The sequence below is a fragment of the Ascaphus truei genome, chromosome 8 (genome assembly GCF_040206685.1).
Source record: "Ascaphus truei isolate aAscTru1 chromosome 8, aAscTru1.hap1, whole genome shotgun sequence".
Classification (NCBI taxonomy): Eukaryota; Metazoa; Chordata; class Amphibia; order Anura; family Ascaphidae; genus Ascaphus; species Ascaphus truei.
The window spans coordinates 29596923-29612962 of record NC_134490.1 but is presented as its reverse complement, the minus strand read 5'-3'; the positions used below and the strand labels follow the sequence as shown (position 1 = coordinate 29612962).

General features: G+C 43.7%; 1 protein-coding gene across 3 annotated transcripts in view; it reads left to right on the top strand.

The window, feature by feature from the left end:
- Nucleotides 1–905: 905 nt before the first annotated feature.
- LOC142501308 (mpv17-like protein 2) overlaps nucleotides 906–16040 on the top strand; it is a 49227-nt gene continuing 34092 nt past the window's right edge. The window contains exons 1-6 of one of the 3 annotated variants that reach the window (XM_075611062.1): nucleotides 906–1030; nucleotides 4100–4356; nucleotides 6230–6391; nucleotides 7947–8023; nucleotides 8116–8244; nucleotides 8976–9469. In XM_075611062.1, coding sequence (XP_075467177.1) covers nucleotides 4170–4356; nucleotides 6230–6391; nucleotides 7947–8023; nucleotides 8116–8244; nucleotides 8976–9014 — 594 coding nt within the window. In that variant the 5' untranslated portion in view covers nucleotides 906–1030; nucleotides 4100–4169 and the 3' untranslated portion in view covers nucleotides 9015–9469. Of the gene's footprint in view, nucleotides 1031–1780; nucleotides 1883–4099; nucleotides 4357–6229; nucleotides 6392–7946; nucleotides 8024–8115; nucleotides 8245–8975; nucleotides 9470–16040 lie in introns of those variants that run through there. The other 2 variants (XR_012803464.1, XM_075611060.1) reach the window with 2 other exon arrangements.

Below are 16040 nucleotides of genomic sequence, written 5' to 3'. Positions count from 1 at the left end.
CCCCAACAGTCCAGGTTTTTAAGGATATCCCTGCTTGAGTATGTGTGGCTCGGTCAAAATGATTAGCCACCTGTGCTAATGTGAGGATATCCTTAAAACCTGGACTGGACCGTGGGTACTTGAGAACTGGATTTGGGAACCACGGCTTTCAAGAGTTCATGCGATTCCCGCCCATCTCATTGTGACTGCACCATCATTGTATTTGCACATCAGTTGCCCTCAGAGTGTAGTGGGGATCACTCTCTTGTAAAAATGAGTAGTCACTCTATAGACTTTAGTAGGATCACCCTATGAAAGCATAGCATGACAAATGGCACCACGTTGCCACGATGTGCCGCCGCGACAACCCAACGTCCCTAGAGGAGCAGAAGGTAAGAGACCCTGCGCTTTCCCCGGGTACCAGTAACTATTTGCTTACCAAAAAAGCACTATAGATTATAATCTATATCATTTATACCACACCCTCTAGGTGTTTTTGCCCATGTGTAAGGAGTGCTCCACTGCCATCTCCCACTGGTACAAGCTCTTAACCTTCAGCTAATTACAGCAGTTTGAAGATGGACTGATTGGATTTTTGGGCATTTATGACATCTAGTTTATGCGTATACTACAACATACAAATTAATGTAGAAATACAAGTGTTTTATTGGGGAAATTACCTTTGCGCACAATACATTGCATCTGTTATGGTTCCTTTATATATTATCCTCACTTGGTTGTAATCTCCTGAGGAACTAAAGTGTACCTATCATAAAGTGGCCAATGTTGGAGGGCCTGGTATACATAGCTTATATGTATATACATACAACACATATATATATATATATCTCCCTTTTATTATAGATAATATTCTCAGCGCTTTGACTCAGACCATAAAGGTATGACATGTGCCAGGTTCAAAGATGGCCGCCGTGCCTTTCAACCGGTGCTTTCTACCAAACGTCATTTCCGGAGTTCGTCTGGCCGACTTGTGAAGTAACCAGCGTGTGGGTCACTGGAGTCGCCTCCTATCAACGTCACGATAAACAGGGTGAGGGGAATACCCACGTGACCTGTAACTATCAGCAGGGAGGGGGAGCAATGCGACCTCTAGGACGGATTACCCCTGGGACCTCTAAAATTGATTACCCCTAGGACCGATAAATTGTATGACCTCTAACACTGATTAACTCTAGGACTTATAAAGTATGAGCTCTAGTACTGATTGCCCCTGGGACCTCTTAGACTGATCAACTCTGACCGGTTTTCCCTGTGACGTCTAGGACTGATTTAACCCTGGGACCTCTAGGACTGAAACTGACCACAAAAACTGATAAACCCTGTGATCTCTAGGACAGAGGAATTCTGGTACCTCTAGGATCGATTAAAGCTTGGACATAACAAATGACTGCCCCATTTAACCTATTTGACCCGTTAGGAGTGACTACTTGGCCACTTGTAGGACAAATTGACTGGCCAGCTGTGCGTACACGGGGTTGATACCTCCGGGTTTCACCCGGAGTATTCGGGTTTAGCATCCCCTTCTCCGGGCTACGGGTTTGTCCCTGAAGTCTCCGGGTGGGCGTGTGGTCTGGACGGCAGTGACATGCTCACGTGAATGTGAATGCTTTTAAGCATTTCAGAAAACAGAATAACTTGCTGCAGCCATGTGTGGGAGGGGGAGGGTTGTGGTTACCACAGCTCTGCGTTAATTGGTTGAAACATTATGATGTCAGTTTTACACGGGATTCTGGGACTTGTAGTTCACGTCTGTAAATATCATTGTAAAGGAAGAGAAGCAGGACTACAACTCCCAGAAGACCCTGCAGACAAGAGAGACCACATGACAAGAGACGGCCAATCTCAATTAGTGCAGTTGCGGAGAGAGAAAGAGACAGGCTGAGTAAGTGGGAGAGACATCACAGATAGCCATGTGGGGTGATTGCAAACAGAGACAAGACACAGCCCCTCATATCTGTCTCTCCCACTGCAGGGATAGACAGACAGGACACACAGCCCCTCATATCTGTCCCTCCCACTGCAGGGAAACACTAAAATAAATACCCACAGTCTCTCTCTTCTGTCCCTTTCTGTCAGAAAGGATACCATATTTCATATCTGTCCCTCCAACAGCAGGGTGACAACTGTCAATATGGCTGCGCGGCATCAAATGGTGCTGCGTTGCCATGCCAACGGGAACGTCACAGCATCACGTGATGCCCGTTGCCATGACAATGAGACGCCACATGATGTCACAACGTCATGTGGTGCCACGTTGTCATGGCAACTTGACGCCATGTGACGGTACATGGTGTCCCATTGTCATGGCAACACTGTCATTTAAAAAAAACAAAAAAAACTCCAGGTTGGCCGTCAGTCGAAGGTGGCAACCCTGTTAAAAAGCGTACATGGAATAGGGTGCAAATCCTCCTGGGGTTATGCATGAAAATAAACACAGAGAAAATACAAATAGTGCAACAGAGTTATAAAATAGTATCTCCAAGGATAATATATAGTTGATACACGTGAAGTCATTTGCGCTTATTCTTGTTTACACTCTGCCCAGCTGGCCTGGCCTATAGTAATGTTGTACATGCTCTTGGGCAGATTTAGCACTAGAAGGTTTAACCCCATGAACCCTGTCCCAGTGACTGTGTCCCACAAGGTCAATGCATCACTTCACTGTCAGGGGGACTCTGCAACGCACTGCGTCGTTCAGTCGCGCTCAATAGCATGAGTGGTCTGATAGCCATCACGCTGCAGTCCCACTTAAAACAAATTGACCTGTTCTGGTAATTGACGTGTTTAAAAAAAATAAACATCAAGCAATATATATTTTTAAATCATTCGGACTTGAATGTGAGCAGTAAGTGCGCGTGTGTGGGTCTTTATGTTGGTGTGTGGGTCTATATGTTGGTGTGTATATCATTTTATATATATACCATACACATTTTAAGTTATGGTGGGTGAAAAAGGCGACAAGAAACCTCCACCGTTAGCATATAGCAAATAAAAAGATCACTTGTGAGCACATTCACATGTGTTAGACAGGTCTGAAACCCTGCCTTTCACCATTATCACTTAGCATACAGTGCTGCCATTGCACAAGGGATTCTGGGAAATGACATGCAAATGAGCAGTGTCACCTTTTGCCTGAAATCCATTTTTACATGGAACCCTTATACGCTAATGCTCGCTGTTAACAAACCTTTTAAGCACAGCATGGGAATCAGATGCAAAGCCAGAGAAACCACTCACATACATGTTTTGACCTTTATGTTTATGACATGTTTTGACCTTATCAGTGTGAGGTTGGTTGTACTGGCTTTGCAAATTTGAAGGCTATAGGATTTACCATACACATTTTAAGTTATGGTAGATGAAAAAGGCGACAATGTAAAAATGGATTTCAGTCAAAAGATGATATGGTGTGCTCATTTGCATGTGTGTATATATATATATATATATATATATATATGCACATATAGCTGTATGCTCATCTGCATGTCTTAGGCAGGTCTGCAACCCCGCCTTTCCCCATTATTGCTTTCCTGTGGAGGGTTTTTGTCACTTTTTTTACTCACCATAACTTAACTCAGTATTATGGTTTATATATATATAAATATAATTAGATCGGGTATTGATGTGTCTGTGTGTAACAGTATCAGCATTGTGCTGGCATTTGGGGTCAGTCGCTAAATTTGTGAGATGGTACCGTTAACCCCTTCTCTACCACACGGACCAGCATAGTATTGCTCTGCATGTTAATATATTGCTCTACAATGCGTTGCATGTTCCTCTTGCAAAGAAAAGGTTAACACCTATAAAATATGTGCAGTTACTCACTCCCGTGTTATAACACTACACTGCCTTCCTCTCCCATACCCCCCTCACCTTTTCCACTCTAATACCCTCTCTCCTTGCCCTTTCCCCATTCTGCCCCCCCCCTTCTGCCTCTCCCAAACGCCCTACTACAGCCTCGCCCGTATACCCTCCCACCTCGCCCGTACGGCCCTCCCTCCCACCTCCCCCGTACTCCTCCCTCCCTCCTCGCCCGTACGCCTCCCTCCCTCCTCGCTCCCATTGAGCTTGTCTAACAGTAATTCCCTCCTCTCTTCAGGTGAATATCCAGTGTTGGGTTGTCCCATCAATGCCTCTCTACTGCCACTTGCTTCAGCCTTGTGGACAGGATGTTTCCCCAGGGTAACACTTTGCTGTCCCGTTTCGGAGGCTGCTGGAGAAACTTGTTTCAGGGCCGGTCCCTGCTGATCATCAACACTGTGAGCTCAGGAATATTGCTGGCCATAGGGGACACCATCCAACAGACACGGGAGGTCAGGAAAGACCCAGAAAGGAAGCGAAACTGGCTGCGGACAGGTAACCACCAATGGATCTGGGCTGACCAACTGAGTGCCCAGACAAATCCATGTGGGTCCTCAAGGTCCAAACTGGCCTGGTCTCCTAAAATGACAAGGAGACTCCCAGAAATCTTGGGCAGATTCAGGAGAATGGGGGAATCTACCATAGGTGTTTGTGTGTCTGTCTGAGTCAGTCAGTCTGCTGTGTATATACGTATGCATCTGATTTAATCTGTTCTGTGTGTATCTGAATCGGTCTGCTCTTTGTATATCGGTATGTGTATCTGAGTCAGTCTGTGTGTGTGTGTGTATGTTTCAGTCTGCTCTATCAGTATGTGTGTATCCAAGTCAATGGGGAGGGGGGGGGGAGAGTGCGTGTCTAAGTTAATATGTTCTGTAGTAGTGTGTGTGTTTGTTTCTGTCTGCTCAATCAGTGTATATATGCGAGTCAGTCTTCACTACGTACTAGTACAGTTGCTGAGCTATTTACGTTCCATTTGGGTGCAAGGAAACTGCTGATGAACGAAGCCCGACCGCGGCCCGCACGCAGTCCCCCGCGCCCAAAAGCCCAGTAATGCTGGCTGCCCTGAATGGATTAATTCAGCGGGTGTTCCTGCTTCTGAATGGGACTCCCGCTGCGTTAATCCTACCGGGCCGCAAGCAGCCAAAGAGCTGTGCAGAGAGATCAGAGAGAAGCAGTCTCTCTCTCTGTCTCCCTGCGCAGCTCTTACAGCAGAGAGATCAGAGAGAAGCAGTCTCTCTCTCTGTCTCCCTGCACAGCTCTTACAGCAGATCGCACTATTTTTATTATTATTTTTAGTATGCCGTATTGGAGCAGGGGCTCTCGGGAGCTGGACTGCATTCATTTCAGGCCCGGGGACCCCCTGCTCCCCCCCGAGGTAGAGGCCTCCTTATGGGGTGCCGGTATCTCCTGAAAGTTTAAATCTCCCACGTCATGGCCCACGTGACCGCGAGATTTAAATATCCCCAAAATACCGGCACCCCATACGGAGGCCTGTATCTCTGGAAGCAGGGGGTCCCCAGACACAAAATGAACGCAGTCCAGCTCCTGAGAGCCCCTGCTCGAATACTGTGTACTAAAAATAATAAATGAAATATTGCGATCTGCTGTAAGAGCGTCGCGGGGAGACACAGAGAGAGAGACTGCTTCTCTCTGCTGTAAGAGCGTCGCGGGGAGACACAGAGAGAGAGACTGCTTCTCTCTGCTGTAAGAGCGTCGCGGGGAGACACAGAGAGAGAGACTGCTTCTCTCTGATCTCTCTGCTGTAAGAGCGTCGCGGGGAGACACAGAGAGAGAGACTGCTTCTCTCTGATCTCTCTGCTGTAAGAGCGTCGCGGGGAGACACAGAGAGAGAGACTGCTTCTCTCTGATCTCTCTGCTGTAAGAGCGGCGCGGGGAGACACAGAGAGAGAGACTGCTTCTCTCTGATCTCACGGCGCAGCTCTTACAGACTGGTGGCGGGCCGGAAAGATTAACGCAGTGGGAGTCCCATTCAGAAGCAGGAACTCCCGCTGGGTTAATCCTTCTGGGAAATTCACACTGCTGGGATGTGATCGTGCTTGGCCGCAGTTACTGCTGCACTTGGAGCGGGTGGACCGCGGCCTAAGTGCCGCACGGCGAAACTTGAATCGTGCCACATCTGTGTGTGTGTGAATATATCTTTCAGTGTGCTCTGTGTTTGCCACTGTGTGTGTATCGGAGTGGTTGTTGTCATTCATTGTACTGAAAAATAAACAGTTGCATTGAAAAAGTAGTGTTACAATTTCTATTTTCTAACCCATTTACTTTGTTCCCTGGTGGGACCCTCATTGCTCAACGAATCACTGTTCTATTGAGCTTACACTCTATTTTCTTGGCTATTCACACACAGGCCGGATGTTCGCTACTGGCTGTTGTATGGGTCCCTTGGAGCATTACTGGTACATCTGGCTGGATCGCAGATTCCCAGGGACAGGCGTCCGAGTAGTCCTGAAGAAAGTGCTAACAGAGCAAATTCTGGATGCCCCCACCATGAGCGCCATGTATTTCTTAGGTAAGATTTCAGACCCCTGTTCAACATGCCGTGTCGTCCAAGGAATGGGCCAAAAATCTTCTCCAGCAAGGGAAGACGGCTCCACGGCAAATGGATTAAAAAGCCATAGAGATAACGGAATTATTCAGGCGCTCAGTCCCCCACACAAAATAAATGGTGGGTGGGGATGATATTTATCACAATAGACAGTGGTTAACAAATCACCCAAAAATCTACTCGCCACCTAGTACCACACGTGTGCTGCTTGGGCCAATAGGAGCTCGCCACGATGTTAAATCCACTCGCCCGGGGCGAGCAAATGTATAGGTTTGTCGAACACTGACAATAGATCTGGTCAGTAAGGAAAACAAGACCCCTTTTAACAGCTCTAATTTGAAAAAGAAAAAAGTTTTCCTAATGTAAAAACAAAATAATAATGTAGACCAGGGGCGCTCAACTCCAGTCCCCAAGACCCCCCCTACAGGTCAGGCTTTCAGGATATCCCTGCTTCAGTACGGGTGGCTCAATCTTCGACTGAGCCACCTGTGATCAAGCTGGAATATCCTGAAAGCCTGACCTGTTGGGAGGTCCTGTGGACTGAAGTTAAGAACCCCTGATGTAGACGTTACATTTTGTTTTAACATTTATCACCAGTTAAATGTATTTTTAGATAAATCACATTTGAAAATATAATAAAACAACTGTGTATTCAACTGCATGTCACTCACTGTCCTAAAACCAAGGCTGACTAATAGCAATATCGTGATATAAAAAAAAAAAGGACTCCGTTAATATTGCCTTTTTTTTTTAATCACGATATCACTATTCTATCGTTCTGTTTTCCGGCACAGAGAAGTGGCTTCACACTATATTGAATACGGATTGTAGTGTTTTTCTCTATTTCTGTCTCTTTGTATTTGGGGGGAAAAACAAGCAAGATCAATTGTTTCTTTTTGGCAATAATTTGAAAGATTCAGTCCAATTTAGAACCATAGATCGACATTGTAATTAATCAGATTAGTATTTCATAATCATTTTTCTTATATAAGTGCTGACCATGTACGCAGCGCTGTACAGAGAATCTTGCTGGCACAAGACGCTGCCCCGAAGAGCTTACGATCTCCTTTTTGGTGCCTGAGGCACAGGGAGATAAAGTGACTTGCCCAAGGAGAGGCAACACAGGCAACATCAGCAACGCGACACCACCTGTTAAAAAGCAGTGGCGTAAATACCGTCCAGGAACGTCGCAGGGGCCCCAACTTGGGAGAGGGGGGCCTGAAGGGAGTCGGGACCCTACCTCCGGATTCGATGAAACCCCCCCACCCTCCAGCGGTTAGAGGCCTGCGCTCTTCCCCACAGCATTGAGACTGAATTACCAGGGGAGAGAGCGGGACCCCTGTAACAGAGCAGCCCTCCATCAACGTCGCAGTGTCATGGCGACACGTTGCTATGACAACACGCACATCACGACATTGCCCGGGTGGCCTCTTGCGGTGTAATTACACCACTGTTTAAAGGCCAAGATATGAAACGTGTTTCACAGGCCTCCCCCTGACCATTCTCCCTCTGTCCGCAGGGATGGGCTACATGGAAGGACAAGGCATGCAGAGGAGCTGGAGGGAATTTCGGGACAAGTTTTGGGAGATGTATAAGGTGGGTAGTGACGGGACAGAGGAATCCGGTGGTTGCGGGAGAGGGGTGGGGGGGTGTAAAAGCCGGTGTAATGATGGCTCTCTCCTCCACAGGCTGACTGGTGCGTGTGGCCGCCCGCTCAGATGATCAATTTTTACTTCCTTCCCCCCAAGTACCGAGTGATATATGTCAGTGTCGTCACGCTGGGATGGGACACCTATCTCTCCTACCTTAAACACAGGGTGAGTTACCCGATCTGGTGCTGTGTTCGTACATCGAGGCAGCATATAAGAATGCATTGCAGCGCCTCCTCTGTCACGGAGCGATACCAAGGTGCGCCCCCTGCCAAGACCAAAATGAACCAATGGCAGTAACATGTTTAACCCTTTTTGCTGCCAGTGGGGATTTGCGTCACCTGTCCACCTGGCAGCGAAAGAGGTTACGGGATACACACCTGCATGTGATTCTCAACTCTTTATAACAGGCTCCTATTCAATAGGCTGTGATGCCTTTTCCCAGTGCTGGAGAAGAGACCAGCTCTTTTCCAATAAATGGGACTAAAATCTCCATTGTGGGGTAGACCGCTTCACAGCAGCGTAATGAATGAGTCATGGGGAGAGGTTGGATTCCCTCTAGCTCGGGTGGGCAACGCCAGTCTTCGAGGGCCGACAAGTCAAGGGTGGCTCAATCGAAGACTGCAACACCTGTGCTGAAGCGGAGAGATCCTGACAACCAGACCTGTTGGTGGCCCTTGAAGACTGGATGTCTGCCCTAGATCCTCAGTCTTTGTGATGTCGTGTTGAGCTGTAAAGCACACTCCTCTTCCGATTGGGCCCTGTGAGTGGAACAGGGAGACGCTTTTCCGCTGTGCATTTTTAGGGTAACCACTAAAAGTTATTTATTTCCAATTGAACCATAAGAGCAAAATGAAAGATCCGACATGCTGAGCTGCTTTTATATCTTTGTGTTACAGACTCCAGCATCTGCTGAAAACCCGAGTGTCTCTGAATAGCTGCTAAGTGGCCCCACAGCCCTGGCAAAGCCAATAAATGGAAGAATTTAATGCAGGTGGACCAGTACCAGGACTATTTATGTAGGTAAAACTTGCAGGAACTAAAGCTTCCCTTGGTGTTTTTTGCCGAGTTTTCACCGGCTTATTAGCTCACTGGCATCAGCTGTTACCACGGTTGCCACCTTCTACTGAATGCCAACCCAGAGACTTTTTAAATTAAATGTAGTGCTTACCTTCAGCGGCAGCGGCATGACGCCCAGATGCCGGGAATCAAGGTAAGGAGGAGCGAGGGGGGCGCGCAGAGAGGACATGCGGCAGGGGGGCGCAGGGAAAAAAGGTTTGCGCCCCCTGCTCTAATGTAATAAAGCGCTCACTGTAGGACTTTTGTTTTGGCACATGCACGTATATCATTATACACCTATGCCTGGCACCTGAATACAAGAACCTGCACCATCTTTGTACTCATTTGCTGTTCTGCAGACAACTTTGCTGTAGAATGGAATGGAGTGAACCGCTGGGGCAGATTCAATTAGCACCATCGTTCTGCAATGAAAGTAGTGTTTTTCATCCTTCTATCAAAAACAATGGCATCCCTAAGCATTTGGGGAACCCCAGCTCCATAATCGTACCTTCCTAAAAATACTATTGCTGCTATTAAGTTTTTTTTTTTTTTTTTAATTACAGTTAATTATTTTATTAAATGACATAGTTACATAGTAGATGAGGTTGAAAAAAGACGTACGTCCATCAAGTTCAACCTATGCTAAATTTAAACAGATACATTATCCTATATCTATACTTACTTATTGATCCAGAGGAAGGCAAACAAAAAACCCCAGTGACATATCATCCAATGATATCTCATAAGGGGAAAAATAAATTCCTTCCGGACTCCAAGAATTGGCAATCGGATTAATCCCTGGATCAACATCCTTCCCATGTATACTTATTTGGTATATCCCTGTATACCTTTCCCATCTAAAAAGATGCCCAACTTTTTTTTGAACAAATCTATTGCATCTGCCATCACAGTCTCAATGGGTAATGAATTCCACATTTTAACTGCCCTTACTGTAAAGAACCCTTTCTTTTGTTGCTGGTGAAATCTCCTTTCCTCCAACTTTAAGGAATGACCCCGAGTCCTTTGTACTGCCCTTGGGATGAATAGTTCTTTTGAAAGCTTCTTGTACTGTTCCCAAATATATTTGTATATAGTTATCATATCCTCTCAGACGCCTCTTTTCTAATGTAAATAAATCTAATTTAGCTAGCCTCTCCTCATAAGTTAGATTGTCCACCCCCTTTATTAATTTGGTGGCTTTTCTCTGCACCCTCTCTAGTTCCATAATATCTTTTCTTAGGATTGGTGCCCAAAATTGTACTCCATATTCAAGGTGTGGTCTTACTAATGCTTTATAAAGGGGCATAATTATGTTTACTTACCTTCCATCCATTGCCCGTTTGATGCAAGATAAGATCTTGTTTGCCTTTGCAGCTACAACATGACTTTGGGCACTATTGCTAAGCCTGCTGTCTACAAGCACTCCTAAAGCCTTCTCCATCAAGGATTCCCTCAATATAGCTCCATTTAATTTGTAAGTCGCCTTTTTATTCTTGCATCCCAAATGCATAACCTTACATTTATCTGTGTTAAACCTCATCTGCAATTTACCTGCCCACGTTTCCAGTCTCTCCAAGTCCTTCCGAAGAGAAATTACATCCTGCTCTGATTCTATTACCATACACAATTTAGTATCATCAGCAAAGATGGAGACTTTGCTCTCGATCCCAACCCCAAGGTCATTAATAAACAAGTTAAAAAGCAGTGGTCCCAGTACCGATCCCATAGGTACTCCACTCACGACTTTAGCCCAACCTGAAAAAGTTCCATTTATGACAACCCTTTGTTGTCTGTCCTTTAACCAGTTTTCAATCCAGGTGCATATATTATTACTGAGTCCAATTTTCTTTATTTTGTACACCAACCTCGTGTGAAACCGTATCAAAAGCCTTTGCAATATCTAAGTAGACCACATCAACTGCATTACCCTGGTCTAAATTCCTACTTACCTCCTCAAAGAAACAAACAAGGTTAGTTTGGCATGACCTATCCTTCATAAATCCATGCTGACTATTACTAATAATTTTGTTTTCCATTAGGTATTCCTGAATATTATCCCGTATTAAACCTTCAAGTAGTTTCCCCACTATTGAAGTCAGGCTTACAGGTCTGTAATTTCCTGGTTGTGACCTAGCTCCCTTTTTAAATATAGGCACCACATCTGCTTTATGCCAATCTTGTGGTACTGAGCCTGTGGAAATGGATTCCTTGAATATTAAATATAATGGTTTGGCTGTTACTGAGCTTAACTCCTTGAGAACTCTTGGATGTATGCCATTGGGGCCAGGTGCCTTATTTACTTTAATTTTTTCAAGTCGCTTATGAACTTCTTCCTCAGTTAACCAATTGTTCATTAATATGGAGCTTGTGGCTTCCTTCTGCGGCACTACTATTGATGGTCAATGGTGGAGTTACTCAAAGCTCTAAAACAGGGATTTCCAAAAAGTAATGCAATAATGAAGTGGACAACTGAGGTAAGCAACGAGGGGAAGTCAAAACGTGTGTGTAAAATAATATAACAGTGGGTGGAAAAGTCTTTGAGGACAGCATGCAGAATAAAGAGGAGCTCCAATGGAAACCGCTACCTGAGATCCTTGCAAAATAGAGAGACAATATAGGTACCTCTATGGATCCCTCCTGTAGCACTCCTGCTTCTGTAATCCGCTGTCTTGCTGGCAGTGTGGACGTAGTCGTCTTAGCAGTCAGCTGCACCTTCTCTCACCCCCAGCGCGGAGTTCCCGAGTGCCGGTAAACGTTCCTCTACCTTACAGACGTGTGGTTTCACGGGGGAGAATATAGTGAGCGCCGACACCCACGTACCCTCTGATCCTCAGCGCGTCAGACCAATCGAGCAGCAACAACGTAGTGGATATGGATTGGAATAAAGATTCGCTAGCGTCCAAAAAATGCACCATCAGCTCACCGAATGGAGGGCTAAAAAAGTTTATCAAGCCTACATAAAAATGAAAATGAGGACAAACAAAAGACTAGTACATACAACCCTACGCGTTTCAGGCTCCTTAGAGCCCTTTCTCAAGGGGGATAATGGGTACTGTGAGTAGATCTCATATATATAGCCCCTCCTGTACAATTAACACGCAGCTGGAGTTGATCAACATAATATTAATTAACAAACTTTAACACCTTGTATACCTGATGATAGAGATATATGATCTTTGTAAGATGTTACAAGATAAATGCAAAACATTATCTAACAGTCCAAAATAATTAAAAGACGAATAAATTCACACAATCATTTAAAGGGATAAAAAATGCAGTGCATGTATCTTAAGGTTCACTATATATTAAATTAAAATACAATGGTGATAAGGGTTATAAAGAGACATGGCATAATCAATGAACAAAGGGGGGCTGGATGGGATAAATAAATAACAGGGGATAATCGTGTCAAACATATGATATCAATGTAAATGAGCTAATTTGTCCATTATTATCTCATCATCATGAATAACATTGAAATGAAACACAGGATTACCCGATGATGTTACTAACAAAAACAGATGTTGAAAGATGAAACCACATATTAACATGATTAAACAGTTTGGGATTTAATATATTAGCGTTCTTAAGTAGTAAACATTTTAAAGAAAATATTTAAGATCCCATTCTGTATTCAACCCTTTTGGAATTAGTGTATCAAGTATAAAAATCCAGTGGGCCTCCCTACGGTAAAGTGTGGTAATTCTATTTCCGCCTCTATAATGTATGGGAACTTGTTCGATGGCTATGCATCTAAAGTTAGTGAGAGACCCATCTTGGCATACACTAAAATGTTTTGATACAGGATGTATCTGATCTTTTTAAAGGATTAGTCGCATATGTTCCAGAATCCTAAGTTTGAACATGCGTGTCGTTAGACCTATATATTTCTTGTGACAACCGCAAGTCAGCATGTAGATCACAAACTCTGTTCTGCAATTTATGAACATGGAAATATTATAAGATCTAGTATTGTCAATGTTCGTAAAAACTGCAGATTTAGTGACATATTTGCAAATTTTACAGCGCCCACATGCAAAACATCCCGTTAATCTTGGGAAAAATTATTTTTTTGTAATTGATATTTTTTTTGATTACACTAGGAGCTACTATATTTCCTATTGTTTGTGATCTCTGAAAGACAAATCTAGGTCTAGTGGTGGTAATGCTTCTAAGTAAGGGGTCAATGGTTAATATAGACCAGTGTTGATTTACAATGTTTCGAATCGCTTCTGCTTGCCTACTATATTTCGTGATGAAATATGGGGTATCAATGTTTGTATTAGTTGTCTCTCTAGAGATGTTACTACCAGAGTGTCTCTTGCTGGCTTGTTCTATTGATCTGCATATCATCCCTTCTCTATTCTGTTGAAGGGCATTTTGATATGCTTCTTGTAAATTGGTTTTGTTGTATCCTCTAGCAAGGAAACGGTTGGTTAACTCAATTGATCTTTTATGGAAATCTTCTAAATTTGAGCAATTCCTCCTTAGACGTATGAATTGCCCATAAGGTATCCCTTTAATGAGGCTACGGCTATGTGCACTGCCTGCATGTAGCAAGGTATTTTTTGCATTATCCTTGCGGAAGATGTCAGTATGAATCCGTTGATCCAAACCTACATAAAGTTTCAAATCAAGGTAATGTATAAAAGTGGAGTGGAGTGATGATGTGATGTAAAGTGTAAATTAAATGTGTTAATATTGATAAAGTTAATAAACAATTTCAATTCCTCCACCGTCCCACTCCAGATGATCAATAAGTCATCAATGAAGCGGCGGTAGAAGTGTATGTGGTGCCGAAAGGGGTTACTATCTCCAAACACGTGGGTCGCTGCCCACCAACCCATGAAAAGATTCGCATAGGAAAGTGCGAAGCAAGTGCCCAAATCTCAAGTCGCTTATGAACTTCTTCCTCAGTTAACCAATTGTTCATTAATATGGAGGTTGTGGCTTCCTCCTGCGGCACTACTATTGAACTTGATTCTTCCCTAGTAAACACAGAGGCAAATAATTTGTTTAATACCTCTGCTTTTTCCTTATCTCCAATAATCTGCCTACCCATCTCACACTGAAAGGGTCCTATATTTTCTTTTCTCATTTTTTTTGTTATTAAGGTACTTAAAGAACCTTTTAGGGTTGACCTTACTTTCTATTGCAATCCTTTTTTCATTATCCATTTTTGCTAATTTGATTGCCCTTTTTGCAATTTTTGTTACATTCCTTATAATTCTGATACGATGTCTCCGTCCCTTCTGACTTAAAAAATCTAAACGCCTTCCTCTTCTTGTCCATTTCTTCCCCTACCTGTTTATTTAGCCACATTGGTTTTTACTTATTTCTTTTATACTTATTACCCAAGGGTATACACTGATAAGTGTGCTTTTCTAACAATGTTTTCAAGACTGCCCATTTATCTTCTACATTTTTCCCTGCAAAAACATCATCCAAGTGTATTACTTGTAGATTAGACCTCAGTTTATTAAAATCTGCCTTTCTAAAGTTTATGGTCTTTGTTGAACCCAAGTAATCTGGTTTTTTTTGAATAATTTATTTCAATTGAGACCATGTTATGATCACTGTTACCCAAATGTTCCAGGACTTGAATATTTGTTATTACTTCTACATGGTTTGATATGACCAAATCCAGAACTGCCCCTCTCCTGGTTGGTTCCTGAATAATTTGGATCATATAATTGGCTTTAAGCACCCCCAAAAACCTGTTTCCTTTTGTTGTAATGCTAATCTCATTGCCCCAGTCTATGTCTGGATAATTAAAAACCCCCGTTATACAAACATGACCCAGTTTTGATGCCTTCTCCATTTGCAAAAGTATTTTAGCTTCCTCAATCTCACAGATATTTGGTGGTTTATAGCATATTCCCACAAACATTTTCTTTATACTTTTACCTCCACTGCTAATTTCTATCCACAAAATCTCTACATTTTCATCATTCCCTTCATAGACATCATCCCTTATAATAGGTTTTAGACCGGTTTAACATATAAACATACTCCACCTCCCCTTCTATTTGTTCGATCCTTTCGAGAAAGAGAATAACCCTCTAAATTAATTGTCAAGTCATGAGTTTCATACCATCATGTTTCAGTAATGCCTATGATATCATACTGCTCCCTTGCAGCTATTAATTCAAGCTCCCCCATTTTATCTGTCAAATGCATGCTTGCTAATGCAAGAAACCCAAGTTTTTTTTTCAGCCTATACTATTATATTATCTGCTCCTTCCTTTCTGCGCCCACTTGGTTTAGTCTTTAGAAGTTTTCTAGTATTATCTGTTTTTACTATGGGTGTCTCACTGCTTGTCAAACTCGCACTTGCCCCCATTCTACCTCTATACCACCTTGTATCCTCCTCTATTCCATTTAGTTCGTTATCTGTTTCATTCCCCTCCCCCCTCTATCCTAGTTTAAAATCTCCAACCTTTTTAATATTCTCCCCCCTAGCACAGAAAATCCCTCTTCATTGAGGTGCAATCCATCCCTAGAATATGGATGGCACCTCTCAGAAAAGGAGTCAGTGCTCTAAAAACCCAAACCTCTCCTTCCTGCACCACTTTCTTAGCCATGCATTAACCTCCCTGATCTGACTGTCTCCCTGCGGCAGCGCATGGCACTGGTAGTATTTCAGAAAATACTACCTTGGAGGTCCTTGCCTTAAGCTTTTGGCCTAGATCCCTGTAATCGTTTTTTTGGACCCTCCATCTTTCTCTAACTTTGTCATTGGTGCCAACGTTTACCAAGACTGCCGGATCAATCCCAGCCCCCCGCCCCCCCCCCCAACAATGTGCCGAACCCGAGCACCCGGGAGACAACAAACTGTTCGGTTCATGCGGTCCCGGCAACAGATTGCCCTATCTACCTTCCTAATAATAGAGTGCTCTACCACC